Here is a 14,173-nt window from a genome sequence, read left to right as displayed (position 1 = left end):
CACCGTGCACAGCTCTCAGCAGCATTCGCCTCGGTGGCCAATTCCAATCACCTCCCTGGCTGTACCCAGCAGCAGTGTCTCCAGGCCCTGCTGAAAATAAGCTGAGCTTCAACTCCAGAACACTCCACCCATGCCTTCCCTAACTGCCTGGGAATCCTGGCCTCAGCTAAGGGTCTAAGAGGCCAGTGGAATCACTCCCACTGACGCTTAATCCACAATCTGTTAGCTCAGCAAAGATCAAAGATTTTTTCCTGGTTGACATGACTGAGTAATTATAACACGTGATGCATCCCTCAACCATTGGGAAGCTAAACAAATTCATTTGGGTAAAGAAGAAAAAGCAATGTTGGCAGAAGTCAACGTGAGGCATTAACTCGCAGCTTCCTTGTCCTCCGACGTTGCAACAGATTTTTGCAGTATTTAACGCAAGAGCTACGGAGCATGAAGGCCCTGGGTCGATACCAACAGCCACAAATCTTAGCCGAGGTGTGAGCAAATAGAACAACATTTCAGAGGTGGATCAACCAGGAATAATCCTGGATCTCACTAACAGTCACCAGGAACTCTCACTTTTTCTTTTAAATTTAGAGTACCCAATTCTTTTTTTTCCAATTAAGGCACAATTTAGCATGGCCGATCCACCTACCCTGCACATCTTTGGGTTGTAGGGGTGAGATCACGCAGACAGAGGGAGAATGTGCAAACCTCACGCAGACAGTGACCCAGAGCAGGAAGCCTCACTTGCGTGAGAATTTAAGGATATTAAGCAAGGGTAGAATTGGGTTCAGTTGCAATGCCCCCGGTCGGTCAACTGGATAACAGGACCCAGGGCAGCACGGTAGCATTGTGGATAGCATAATTGCTTCACAGCTCCAGGGTCCCAGGTTCGATTCTGGCTTGGGTCACTGTCTGTGCGGAGTCTGCACATCCTCCCCGTGTGTGCGTGGGTTTCCTCCGGGTGCTCCGGTTTCCTCCCACAGTCCAAAGATGTGCAGGTTAGGTGGATTGGCCATGCTAAATTGCCCTTAGTGTCCAAAATTGCCCTTAGTGTTGGGTTGGGTGGGGTTACTGGGTTATGGGGATAGGGTGGAGGTGTTGACCTTGGCTAGGGTGCTCTTTTCAAGAGCCGGTGCAGACTCGATGGGCCGAATGGCCTCCTTCTGCACTGTAAATTCTATGAAAATGAATTGGCGAAAAGGCAGAATCCCAACAAGGGTCGAAACAAAAAGGCACCAACTCACGTTGCATGGAAATCCACCACAACTGGTATCTTGCTGTTGATGACTCGGTCGGTGAAATCGAGTTGATTCTGTACGTTGAAGGTGACATTGCAAGCTGGAGAGTCACTGAAGCTTCTGGCTGTGTGAGGGTTTGCTCGGTGTTGAGTGGTAATCCCTGTGCCGCGCTGGGAGAGGGAGCTCAGGCTAGGCAAGAATGCTGAGGACTGAGATCGCACTGGAGCAGAGGACTTCCTAAGGGCCAGGGACACGAACCGCCTCAGCAAAAGCCTTTGAGCCATCTGCAAAGGCAAGCAGTTAGCGTTAGGATGTGCATGCAAATGAATTACAGCGACAGACTGCCACACACTTAACAGAAAATTATAGGGTCACAGAGTCCAAAGAATTTTGAAATAAATCATTGTGTCTGCATCACACAACCGTTGAATTTATTTATCCCTGCAACAAAGAAGGCTCCATTCCGAATAGGAATTCCCAGATCATTCCCCTGCGGGCAGCAGGGTAGCATGGTGGTTAGCATAAATGCTTCACAGCTCCAGGGTCCCAGGTTCGATTCCCGGCTTGGGTCACTGTCTGTGCGGAGTCTGCACATCCTCCCCGTGTGTGCGTGGGTTTCCTCCGGGTGCTCCGGTTTCCTCCCACAGTCCAAAGATGTGCGGGTTAGGTGGATTGGCCATGCTAAATTGCCCGTAGTGTTCTAAAAAGTAAGGTTAAGGGGGGGGTTATTGGGTTACGGGAATAGGGTGGATACGTGGGTTTGAGTAGGGTGATCATGGCTCGGCACAACATCGAGGGCCGAAGGGCCTGTTCTGTGCTGTACTGTTCTATGTTCTATGGTTGCCATGGTAGCTCTCAGGCTGGATAGCAGCAAGATAATAATAATCGTCATTGTCACAAGTAGGTTTACATTAACACTGCAATGAAGTCACTCTGAAAAGCCCCTAGTCACCACATTCTGGCGCCCTTTCGGGTACACAGAGGGAGAATTCAGAATGTCCAATTCACCAACACACACGTCTTTCGGGGCTTGCAGGAAGAAACCGGAGCACCCGGAGGATGCACACAGGCATGGGTAGAACGTGCAGACTCTGCACAGTCAGCGACACAAACCGGGAATCGAACCTGGGACCCTGGTGCTGTGAAGCAACAGTGCTAACCACCGTGCTACCATTCCACCCCATATGCAGTGGGTCACCGCAAGGTTTGTTTGCTTCATATCTTCACACATTCCATTGGGGAATAGCTGGGAAGTGTTGGCAGGCTGGTTATCAGCCTGCTCAACCAAGGGATGAATGTTCCACCTATGACCAACAAATCCAGGAATGAGTCTTGAACATGGAGCCTCATGACCTCCATCCCAGACTGGGGAGGCAACAATCAGCTACAGTCTGACCGGTAACCAGTGTCTATGTGTGGAGATCAAGCGAGGACCCGGTCAGGTTTAATTGTGGCTCTCCTGTAGTTTGGCTCTCCTGAACAGTAGGCACATGGTTGAAATAATCAAGGGCTCCTGGCATGGAACAGGCTGGAGGAGCTGAATGGCCTAGCCCTGTATTGATGGAACTGTACCCAAATGAAGAGTCAAAGCCATCCCACCCAAAAACATAGCTGGCACAGTGCAGAAACCTCAATGCCTCAGCAAAGGCTCAAGACTTCCCTCTCCATAGGACTGAGTAAAGGGCAGGAAATTTATGACTAAGCCGCAGAGATACAGAACTATTAAACGGTACTTCAATGGTCTGTGCAGATACATGTCATTGCATTCCAGTTGTAGCAATGGAACCTCCGCTGTACTGAGTGGGTAAGGAACACCCCAACAGGTCAGAGAGGAATAAAGCAGGTCACATGGATTTGTTCTAGCCACCACCTAAAACCCAAGAATTCATTTTGTGGCCATGCACTGGCACACGGTGGCAGGGCTGGGTGAGGAGAGAAGGCAGGCACAAATTATTTGGACTGGGTTACTCGCAGTCGTACAACAGTTTACAGCGTGATCAGACGCTCTCACTCTGAACAGCCTCCCCGGACAGGCGCCGGAATGTGGCGACTAGGGGCTTTTCACAGTAACTTCATTGAAGCCTACTCGTGACAATAACTGATTTTCATTTCATTTTCAACAGCTATCAAGCAACACCCGATCCACCAGTAAATTATGATGCCACAGATCACGGTTACAGGATTTTTTCTTTCAGCACCCTCCTCCTCCACCCAGGCTTCATCTCTCGCTGTCTCACCGGGTTTATCCCAAAGGGTAGTTAAGAGTCAACCACATTCCTGTGGGTCTGCAGACACCTATAGGCCAGACCAGGTAAGATTGGCAGATCTTCCCCCTTCCCCCCCACTCCGCCTTGAAGGACATTAGGAAGCAGCTTGTTTTTTTTATGACAACACGTGATAGTTTCAATAGAGGAACTTTCAATTATTAGATTATTAGCTGAATTTAAATGACACCAGCTGCCATGGTGGGATTAGAACCCATGACCACAGCATGGTTGTCAATTATGATTATGAATATTCCTGGAGGTTGTCACAACTCCACCCCCACCCCCCAATCCCAGCCATTAGTCAGCCAACACTTTTTAAAATAAATTTAGAGCACCAATTCATTCTTTCCAATTAAGGGGTAATTTAGCATAACCAATCCACCTACCCTGCATATCTTTGGCTTTTACATAAGAACTAGGAGCAGGTGTGGGCCATCTGGCCTGCTCCGTAGGTAGGCTTGGACAGAATGCGCAAACTCCACAAGGACTGTGAACCAGGGCCAGGATCGAAACCAGGTCCCAGGCGCTGTGAGGCAGCAGTGTTAACCACCATGCCACCCATTAGTCACACAGCCTTCCAATGTTAATAGGAAAGCTAGGGATTCATTCCCCAATTGGCAGCAAGGGGCAGCAGGGTAGCATGGTGGTTAGCATAAATGCTTCACAGCTCCAGGGTCCCAGGTTCGATTCCCGGCTGGGTCACTGTCTGTGTGGAGTCTGCACGTCCTCCCCCTGTGTGCGTGGGTTTCCTCCGGGTGCTCCGGTTTCCTCCCACAGTCCAAAGATGTGCGGGTTAGGTGGATTGGCCGTGATAAATTGCCCGTAGTGTCCTAATAAAAGTAAGGTTAAGGGGGGGGGTTGTTGGGTTACGGGTATAGGGTGGATACGTGGGTTTGAGTGGGGTGATCATGGCTCGGCACAACATCGAGGGCCGAAGGGCCTGTTCTGTGCTGTACTGTTCTATGTCCTATGTTCTAATTGGATGGTGCCCAACTATCAACCGAACGGCCTCCCCCAATTTTCAACATTTAAAAAAATAAATTTAGAGTACCCAATTAATTAAAAAAAAAAAAAATTTAGAGTATTCAATTCATTTTTTCCAATTAAGGGGCAGTTTAGCGTGGCCAATCCACCTACCCTGCACATCTTTGGGTTGTGGGGATGAGACCCACACAGACACGGGGAGAATGTGCAAACTCCACACGGACAGTGACCCAGAGCTGGGATCGAACCTGGGACCTCGGTGCTGTGAGGTAGCAGGGCTAACCCACTGCGCCACCGTGCTGCCTAATTCATTTTTTCCAATTAAGGGGCAATTTAGCGTGGCCAATCCACCTACTCTGCACATCTTTGGGTTGTGGGGGTGAAACCCACGCAGACACGGGGAGAATGTGCAAACTCCACACGGACAGTGACCCGGGGCCGGGAGCGAACCTGCGACCTTGGCGCCGTGAGGCCGCAGGGCTAACCACTGCGCCACCACGATGCCCTAATTTCCAACATTTTTAATGGGTAAAGAGGTTGACAGTAATGTGCCGATGGTCTGCCTCCGGATTTGCCCCCAGCAGTAAGGTCCTGGAGGGTTGGCAACCCCCTAACCTCAGAGCAATAGCCCCATTTGTCAATGGCTAATCCAGTGACTTTCCCACCACGCTGCCCTCTCCACCTTGCTTCCCCCCTTTATCTCTCTCTGTCCCCTCCCCACTCTGCGGATTTCAATGTCACTCCCGGGGTTTGCTTTATACTCTTTTCGCCCCCTCACCTCTGCCTTCCACACGCTGCCACAGCCACTTCCGGTCTACACAGGCGTCACTTCCTGGAGACGGCTTCCCAGACGCCTTGGCGGTTTTTGGCAAGCGGCAGATGCAGCCTGACGTCCTCGCCCGTCAAACAGGGGGTTGCAGGGCGGCACAGCGTTTGATTCCTTTCGCTCCGGGCAAGCGCGGTCTCGGGGAGTGGTGGGGAGGGAGGGCAGCGGGGAGAAGGTAATAGAGAGCGGGAAGCTGCGTCGGCCATCTTTGTAAAGGCAGTGGGCGTGGTTAACCCACTGTCACGTGGCGTAGGGCGAGGCCCCGCCCAGTTCCTGCTTTGAGTTAAAGGAGCTGCATTGTGGTGGTGATGTCACTAAATCAGTGGCCCTGGTTCATGCTCTGGAGGGGTGGGGAGAGACATGGGTTCAAATCCCACCATGGCAATTCATTCTTTTTCTCATAAATTTAGAGTACCCGGGCAGCAGGAGGTGCAGTGGATAGCACTGGGACTGCGGTGCTGAGGACGCGGGTTCGAATCCCGGCCCCCTGCCTGACTGGAGTTTGCACATTCTCCCTGTGTCTGCGTGGGTCTCACCCCCCACAACCCAAAGAAGTGCTGGTTAGGTGGATTGGCCACGCTAAATTGCCCCTTAATTGGATAAGAAAAATAATTGGGTACTTCTAAGAATAAATAAATAAACTTAAAGTACCCAATTCTTTTTTTTTAACCCCAATTAAGGGGCAATGTAACATGGCCAATCCACCTATGCCGCCACGGGGAGAATGTGCTAACTGCACACGGACAGTGACCCGGAGCCGGGATCGAAACCGGGTCCTCGGCGCCATGAGGCAGCAGTGCTAACCACCGCGCCACTGTGCCACCCTCCCATGGCAATTCATAAATCTAGAATATATGGACAGCACGATGGCGCAGTGGTTCGCGCTGCTGCCTCATGGTGACGAGGTCGCAGGTTCGATCCCAGCTCTGGGTCACTTCGTGTGAAGTTTGAACATTCTCCCCGTGTCTGCGTGGGTTTTGCCCTCACAACCCAAATATGTGCAGGGTAGGTGGATTGGCCGTGCTAACTTGCCCCTTAATTGGAAAAAAATAATTGGGTACTCTGAATTTATTTTTAAAAAATAAATCTAGACTATAAAGCCAGGCTCAGTAACGGTGTCCATGAAACTATCATCGATTGTTGTAAAACCCATCTGGTTCCCCGGTGCCCTTTAGGAAAGGAGATCTGCCATCCTTACCCTGGTCATGTTACTCCAGACATACAGGAAGGTGGTTGACTCTTAACTGTCCTATATTTGGATCCAGCAGAGGGCAGCAGAGCAGAGCTACTGATTGGCTGTTCCGAGGAGATTTGCATACGTGCAGTGCGGTCAGCCTAATTTGAAGGTGGTTTGTGGAGGGGCTGTTGTCAAGTGACAGTTAAACCTGAAACACTTCCTCAGTGTTTCTCCTCCTACCTCCTCCTCTAACCAAAAAAAAACAACCACGGTCATTGGGAAGTGGGAGCAGGGGCCTGTCGTGAAGGTGAGTGAGTACTTTTAAATTTGCTTACCTTTCAGCGGGAGCGGCCTCCGGATTTTCGGCGGGAACAGGGGCCTGTCGTGCAGGTGAGTGCCTGTGACAAGTCGGGCGGTTGCTAAACCCGAGACACTACACTTGCAGTGTCCCCCATCCTTCCACCTCCTCTAACCGAAGGGTTTGAGGGAATATCAGGTAAGAAGCTTGCGCAGGTCAAAGAGACACAGCCGGAGTGATGCACATCCAGAGTGGGAATTGCAACTTGGTAATTTGGTGCAGTGAGGTAATTCGGTGCAGAGTGAGAGAAGGTGCTTTTTCGGAGGTGCTTTTTAACCCTGGTAAGTGACTGGTAAGTAGTTTTTCTTTTCATTGTCTAATTTATTTATTTTATTTTGAAATTGTTGTTGTATAAGTTTACCTAAGGTTTAAGACATGGCAGGAGATCCCAGACCCGTGTCATGCTCCTCGTGTGCGATGTGGGAGCTCAGGGACACGTCCACTGTCCCTGGCTCTTTCACGTGCAAGAAGTGTGTTCAGTTGCAGCTCCTGTTAGACCGCTTGACGACTCTGGAGCTGCGGATGGACTCACTTTGGAGCATCCGCGATGCTGAGGAGGTCGTGGATAGCACGTTTAGCGAGTTGGTCACACCGCAGGTGAAAATTAATGAGGGAGATAGAAAATGGGTGACCAAAAGAAAGAGCAAGAGTAGGAAGGCAGTGCAGGTGTCCCCTGCGGTCATCTCCCTGCAAAACAGATATACCGCTTTGGATACTTTTGGGGGAGATGGCTCACCGGAGGAAGGCAGCAGCAGCCAGGTTCATGGCACCGTGGCTGGCTCTGCTGCGCAGCAGGGCAGGAAGAAAAATGGCAGGGCTATAGTGATAGGGGACTCGATCGTAAGGGGAATAGACAGGCGGTTCTGTGGACGCAATCGAGACTCCAGGATGGTATTTTGCTTCCCTGGTGCAAGGGTCAAGGATGTCTCGGAGCGGCTGCAGGACATTCTGGGGGGGGAGGGTGAACAGCCAGCTGTCGTGGTGCACATAGGCACAAACGATATAGGTAAAAAACAGGATGAGGTCCTACAAGCTGAATTCAGGGAGTTAGGAGTTAAACTAAAAAGTAGGACCTCAAAGATAGTAATCTCAGGATTGCTACCAGTGCCACGAGCTAGTCAGAGTAGGAATGTCAGGATAGATAGGATGAATGCATGGCTCGAGGGATGGTGCAAGAGGGAGGGATTCAAATTCCTGGGGCATTGGGACCGGTTCTGGGGGAGGTGGGACCAGTACAAACGGTCTGCACCTGGGCAGGACTGGAACCGATGTCCTAGATGTGTTTGCTAGAGCTGTTGAGGAGGGTTTAAACTAATGTGGCAGGGGGATGGGAACCGATGCAGGAAGTTGGAAGGTAGTAAAACAGGGACAGAAGCAAAAGGAAGTAAGGGGGAAAGTGCAAGGCAGAGAAGACATAGTCAAAAATCAAAAAGGGCGACAGTACAAGGCACAGTGACTGAGGGGAGCTCAGTGAATAGGCCCAGTAATACTAAAAGGAGTAAAACTGGAGATGTTAAGATTCAAACCAGAGGTAAAAAAAACAACATAAGTGTACTTTACCTGAATGCTCGTAGCTGCTGTAGTGTTCTATGTTCTATGTTCTATTCGGAATAAAGTAAATGAGTTGATGGCGCAAATCATCGTGAATGACTATGATTTAGTGGCCATGAGGCAGCATGGTGGCACAGTGGATTAACCCTGCAGCCTCACAGCGCCGAGGTCCCAGGTTTGATCCCGGCTCTGGGTCACTGTCAGTGTGGAGTTTGCACATTCTCCCCGTGTTTGCATGGGTTTCGCCCCCAGAACCCAAAGATGTGCAGGCTAGGTGGATTGGCCACACTAAATTACCCCTTAATAGAAAAAAATGAATTGGGTACTCCAAATTTAAAAAAAATGATTTAGTGGCCATTACTGAAACATGGTTAAAGGATGGTCACGACTGGGAGTTAAATATCCAAGGGTATCAAACTATTCGGAAGGACAGAGTGGATGGTAAGGGAGGTGGTGTTGCTCTGTTATTTAAGGATGACATCAGGGCAATAGTTAGGGATGATATTGGTGCTATGGAAGATAAGGTTCAATCCATTTGGGTGGAAATCAGGAATAGTAAGGCGAAAAAGTCACTGATAGGAGTAGTCTATCGGCCACCAAATAGTAACGTTATGGTGGGGCAGGTAATAAACAAAGAGATAACTGATGCATGTAGAAATGGTACAGCTGTTATCATGGGGGATTTTAATCTACATGTCGATTGGTTTAACCAGGTCGGTCAAGGCAACCTTGAGGAGGAGTTTATAGAATGTATCCGCGATAGTTTCCTAGAACAGTATGTAATGGAACCTACGAGGGAACAAGCGGTCCTAGATCTTGTCCTGTGTAATGAGACAGAATTGATTCATGATCTCATAGTTAGGGATCCTCTCGGAAGGAGCGATCACAATATGGTGGAATTTAAAATACAGATGGAGGGTGAGAAGGTAAAATCAAATACTAGTGTTTTGTGTTTAAACAAAGGAGATTACTATGGGATGAGAGAGGAACTAGCTAAGGTAGACTGGGAGCTAAGACTTTATGGTGGAACAGTTGAGGAACAGTGGAGAACCTTCCAAGCGATTTTTCACAGTGCTCAGCAAAGGTTTATACCCACAAAAAGGAAGGACGGTAGAAAGAGGGAAAATCGACCGTGGATTTCTAAGGAAATAAGGGAGAGTATCAAATTGAAGGAAAGAGCATACAAAGTGGCAAAGATTGCTGGGCGATTAGAGGACTGGGAAATCTTTAGGGGGCAACAGAAAGCTACTAAAAAAGCTATAAAGAAGAGTAAGATAGAGTATGAGAGTAAACTTGCTCAGAATATAAAAACAGACAGTAAAAGTTTTTACAAATATATAAAACAAAAAAGAGTGGCTAAGGTAAATATTGGTCCTTTAGAGGATGAGAAGGGAGTTTTAATAATGGAAGATGAGGAAATGGCTGAGGAACTGAAGAGGTTTTTTGGGTCGGTCTTCACAGTGGAAGACACAAATAACATACCAGTGACTGATAGAAATGAGGCTATGACAGGTGAGGACCTTGAGAGGATTGTTATCACTAAGGAGGAAGTGATGGGCAAGCTAATGGGGCTAAAGGTAGACAAGTCTCCTGGCCCTGATGGAATGCATCCCAGAGTGCTAAAAGAGATGGCTAGGGAAATTGCAGATGCACTAGTGATGATTTACCACAATTCACTAGACTGGGGTGGTCCCAGTGGATTGGAAATTAGCAAACGTGACACCACTGTTTAAAAAAGGCGGTAGGCAGATAGCAGGAAATTATAGGCCAGTGAGCTTAACGTCGGTAGTAGGGAAGATGCTGGAATCTATCATCAAGGAAGAAATAGCGAGGCATCTGGATAGAAATTGTCCCATTGGGCAGACGCAGCATGGGTTCCTAAAGGGCAGGTCGTGCCTAACTAATTTAGTGGAATTTTTTGAGGACATTACCAGTGCAGTGGATAACGGGGAGCCAATGGATGTGGTATATCTGGATTTCCAGAAAGCTTTTGACAAGGTGTCACACAAAAGGCTGCTGCATAAGATAAAGATGCATGGCATTAAGGGTAAAGTAGTAGCATGGATAGAGGATTGGTTAATTAATAGAAAGCAAAGAGTGGGGATTAATGGGTGCTTCTCTGGTTGGCGATCAGTAGCTAGTGGTGTCCCTCAGGGATCCGTGTTGGGCCCACAATTGTTCACAATTTACATAGATGATTTGGAGTTGGGGACCAAGGGCAATGTGTCCAAGTTTGCAGATGACACTAAGATGAGTGGTAAAGCGAAAAGTGCAGAGGATACTGGAAGTCTGCAGAGGGATTTGGATAGGTTAAGTGAATGGGCTAGGGTCTGGCAAATGGAATACAATGTTGACAAATGTGAGGTTATCCATTTTGGTAGGAATAACAGCAAACGGGATTATTATTTAAACAATAAAATATTACAGCATGCCGCTGTGCAGAGAGACCTGGGTGTGCTAGTGCATGAGTCACAGAAAGTTGGCTTACAGGTGCAACAGGTGATTAAGAAGGCAAATTGAATTTTGTCCTTCATTGCTAGAGGATGGAGTTTAAGACTAGGGAGGTTATGCTGCAATTGTATAAGGTGTTAGTGAGGCCACACCTGGAGTATTGTGTTCAGTTTTGGTCTCCTTACTTGAGAAAGGACGTACTGGCACTGGAGGGTGTGCAGAGGAGATTCACTAGGTTAATCCCAGAGCTGAAGGGCTTGGGTTACGAGGAGAGGTTGAGTAGACTGGGACTGTACTCGTTGGAATTTAGAAGGATGAGGGGGGATCTTATTGAAATATTTAAAATTATGAAGGGAATAGATAGGATAGATGCGGGCAGGTTGTTTCCACTAGCGGGTGAAAGCAGAACTAGGGGGCATAGCCTCAAAATAAGGGGAAGTAGATTTAGGACTGAGTTTAGGAGGAACTTCTTCACCCAAAGGATTGTGAATCTATGGAATTCCGTGCCCAGTGAAGCAGTTGAGGCTCCTTCATTAAATGTTTTTAAGGTAACGATAGATAGTTTTTTGAAGAAAAAAGAGATTAAGGGTTATGGTGTTCGGGCCGGAAAGTGGAGCTGAGTCCACAAAAGATCAGCCATGATCTCATTGAATGGCGGAGCAGGCTCGAGGGGCCAGATGGCCTACTCCTGCTCCTAGTTCTTATGTTCTTATTAGAAAGACGGAGGTTGAGGGGTGACCTGACAAAGGTCTACAAGATTATGAGGGGCATGGATAGAGTGGATGGGCAGGCACTCTTTCCCAGGGTGGAAGGGTCAGTCACCAGGGGGCATAGGTTTAAGGTTCGTGGAGCAAGGTTTAGAGATGAGCAAGGCAGGTTTTTTACGCAGAGGGTGGTGAGTGCCTGGAATGCATTGCCAGGTTTGTGTGGAAGCAGATACATTAACGGCGTTCAAAAGGCATCTTGAAAAATACATACATAGGATGGATATAGAGGGATACGGCACAAGGAAGTGCTGAGGGTTTTGCAAAGGTTGGTATCATGACAGGTACAGGCTTGGAGGGCCGAAGGGTCAGTTCCTGTGCTGTATTGTTCTTTGTGAAACGTTCAGTTCAAGGGCCATTAAGGAGGGGCGATTAATGCTGGGTTTGCCTGTGACACCCACATCCTAAATAAATGGCTACAAAATCATAAGCTGGGAACAGCTGATGTACTATGTCAATCAAACCTACTGCCTGGCTTTCCCTTTCCTTCGCTCCAAATCTTCAAATTGCCTCCGGATGTTCCAAATCCATAGCTGTTCCTTTATGCAAAGTCATCTCTCGGATTAAAGCAGCACAGTCTGATTCAACAGTTGCTGAGTTAGCTGGTCTTAACCCAGATGGTGATACAGGTGCCATGTTGGCATCGATGCCCTGTTAAATTGATATACCTGTCTTGTCCTGATCACTGACCTGTGCTGGGTATGTGTCAATGGTTGATTGAGGACAGCCTGGAATGATGCCTCCTGTATTCATAATCTGGCAATGCTCACTTTGTGGGGTACGCAGGAAGAATGTGGATTCCGATGGGGCACTGGGCAGGTCCTCACACCTCTGGAATTGTACTCACTGAAAGTCAGTGCCTTCAGGAGAACTGGGAAGAAACGTTTCTTCCGAGTAACACTGTGTCAACCTACTTCAGCCAAGTAGAGCATATGATACAAGCAAGGAAAACATAGGTATAAATAATCACTATGTAAATATGTTAAGATATATGTGAAATGAAATAAAAGTTGCCCCAGTCCCCAAGCATCACAGGCTGCTCTCCCCTTTCGAGAGAGCGCTGACTGGTGGTGATTCAACCTGAGGGTCACCACACCTCAGGCAAGGGGCAAGGTTGGGAATTGAACCCGTGCTGTTGGGGTATCACGAACCAGCCATTCAGTTAACTGAGCTAACCGAACCCCAATATGTATCTGAAATATGTGTAAGTCAAATTGAATCTAAACTTCTGCCCGACGAGCATCAGTTGAAATGAAAAAAAATGAAAATTGCTTATTGTCACGAGTAGGCTTCAAAGAAGTTACTGCGAAAAGCCCCTAGTCGCCACATTCCGGCGCCTGTCCGGGGAGGCTGGTACGGGAGTCGAACCGTGCTGCTGGCCTGCTTGGTCTGCTTTAAGAGCCAGCGATTTAGCCCAGTGAGCTAAACCAGCCCCTTGAAGTTTGAGTCATTGCGAGCTGCACTCAGGAATTAAAGGGACACAGAAAGGTGATTTTCTTTCCAGTTGTCCTGCACAGACCTGCCAGGCTCCAGGCGATGTTTAAAAGCATTTAGTGGTTTTCCCATGTGCTCCCCATGCCCCACTTTCTGGGCTGCATCTTTTTGGCAGGTTACCAAGCTGTTAAATCAACTCTTCCAACAGCTCACCTTGCTCCCACCTCTAACAAAATATCTCAAACTGTATGTTATATATAAGTAATGGCAAAAGAGAGAAATAAGTTGCTCTTATTACCAGGCAGCACGGTAGCATGGTGGTTAGCATAAATGCTTCACAGCTCCAGGGTCCCAGGTTCGATTCCCGGCTGGGTCACTGTCTGTGTGGAGTCTGCACGTCCTCCCCCTGTGTGCGTGGGTTTCCTCCGGGTGCTCCGGTTTCCTCCCACAGTCCAAAGATGTGCGGGTTAGGTGGATTGGCCGTGATAAATTGCACATAGTGTCCTAAAAAGTAAGGTTAAGGGGGGGGGGGGTTGTTGGGTTACGGGTATACGGTGGATACGTGGGTTTGAGTAGGGTGATCATGGCTCGGCACAACATCGAGGGCTGAAGGGCCTGTTCTGTGCTGTACTGTTCTATGTTCTATGTTATATACCTCATTTTATGACTTCAGGACATCCCAAAGCATTTCACATCCAATGAAGTACTGTTTTTTTAAAAATTGAAGTGCAGTTGATGTGGCAATGTAGGAAAAGGTACAGCTAATTCATACATAGCAAGATCCCACAAACAGAAGTGTAATTTACAGTGCTAACCCACTGTGCCCTCTTGCACTGTAAATTCTATGGAAAGGGCCAACCCTAATGCAGTGGGCCAGGCTTCCTCAGCAGATGGAGGATGTGGGCGGCGCTATAGACTAAAGGCCTTAACTCCTCCGGAGTTGACTTTCCGCAGGTCCTACCATAAAATTCAGCATCCCCACTGTGTGGACTGGAGAGGAGAGAGCACCGTGATAGGCTGTATGTACTCCGGGTCTGAGATCCGGGTATGTGCTCCGGGTCTGAGATCCGGGTATGTGCTCCGGGTCTGAGATCCGGGTATGTGCTCCGGGTCTGAGATCCGGGTC

At 48.4% G+C, this 14,173-nt stretch overlaps 1 protein-coding gene across 1 annotated transcript in view; it reads right to left on the bottom strand.

The window, feature by feature from the left end:
* The window catches only part of txn2 (thioredoxin 2), a 37,725-nt gene extending 32,235 nt beyond the window's left edge, over positions 1–5,490 (bottom strand). The window contains exons 1-2 of the mRNA XM_038783662.1: positions 5,265–5,490; positions 1,242–1,519 (exon numbers count right to left, since the gene is read on the bottom strand). Of these exons, the coding sequence (XP_038639590.1) occupies positions 1,242–1,519 (278 nt within the window). The 5' untranslated portion in view covers positions 5,265–5,490. The remainder of the gene's footprint in view (positions 1–1,241; positions 1,520–5,264) is intronic.
* Between the last annotated feature and the right edge of the window lie 8,683 nt (positions 5,491–14,173).

Source organism: Scyliorhinus canicula, chromosome 23, assembly GCF_902713615.1.
Source record: "Scyliorhinus canicula chromosome 23, sScyCan1.1, whole genome shotgun sequence".
Classification (NCBI taxonomy): domain Eukaryota; kingdom Metazoa; phylum Chordata; class Chondrichthyes; order Carcharhiniformes; family Scyliorhinidae; genus Scyliorhinus; species Scyliorhinus canicula.
The sequence above is the reverse complement of the archived record's forward strand: the minus strand, read 5'-3'. Positions and strand labels throughout refer to the sequence as shown.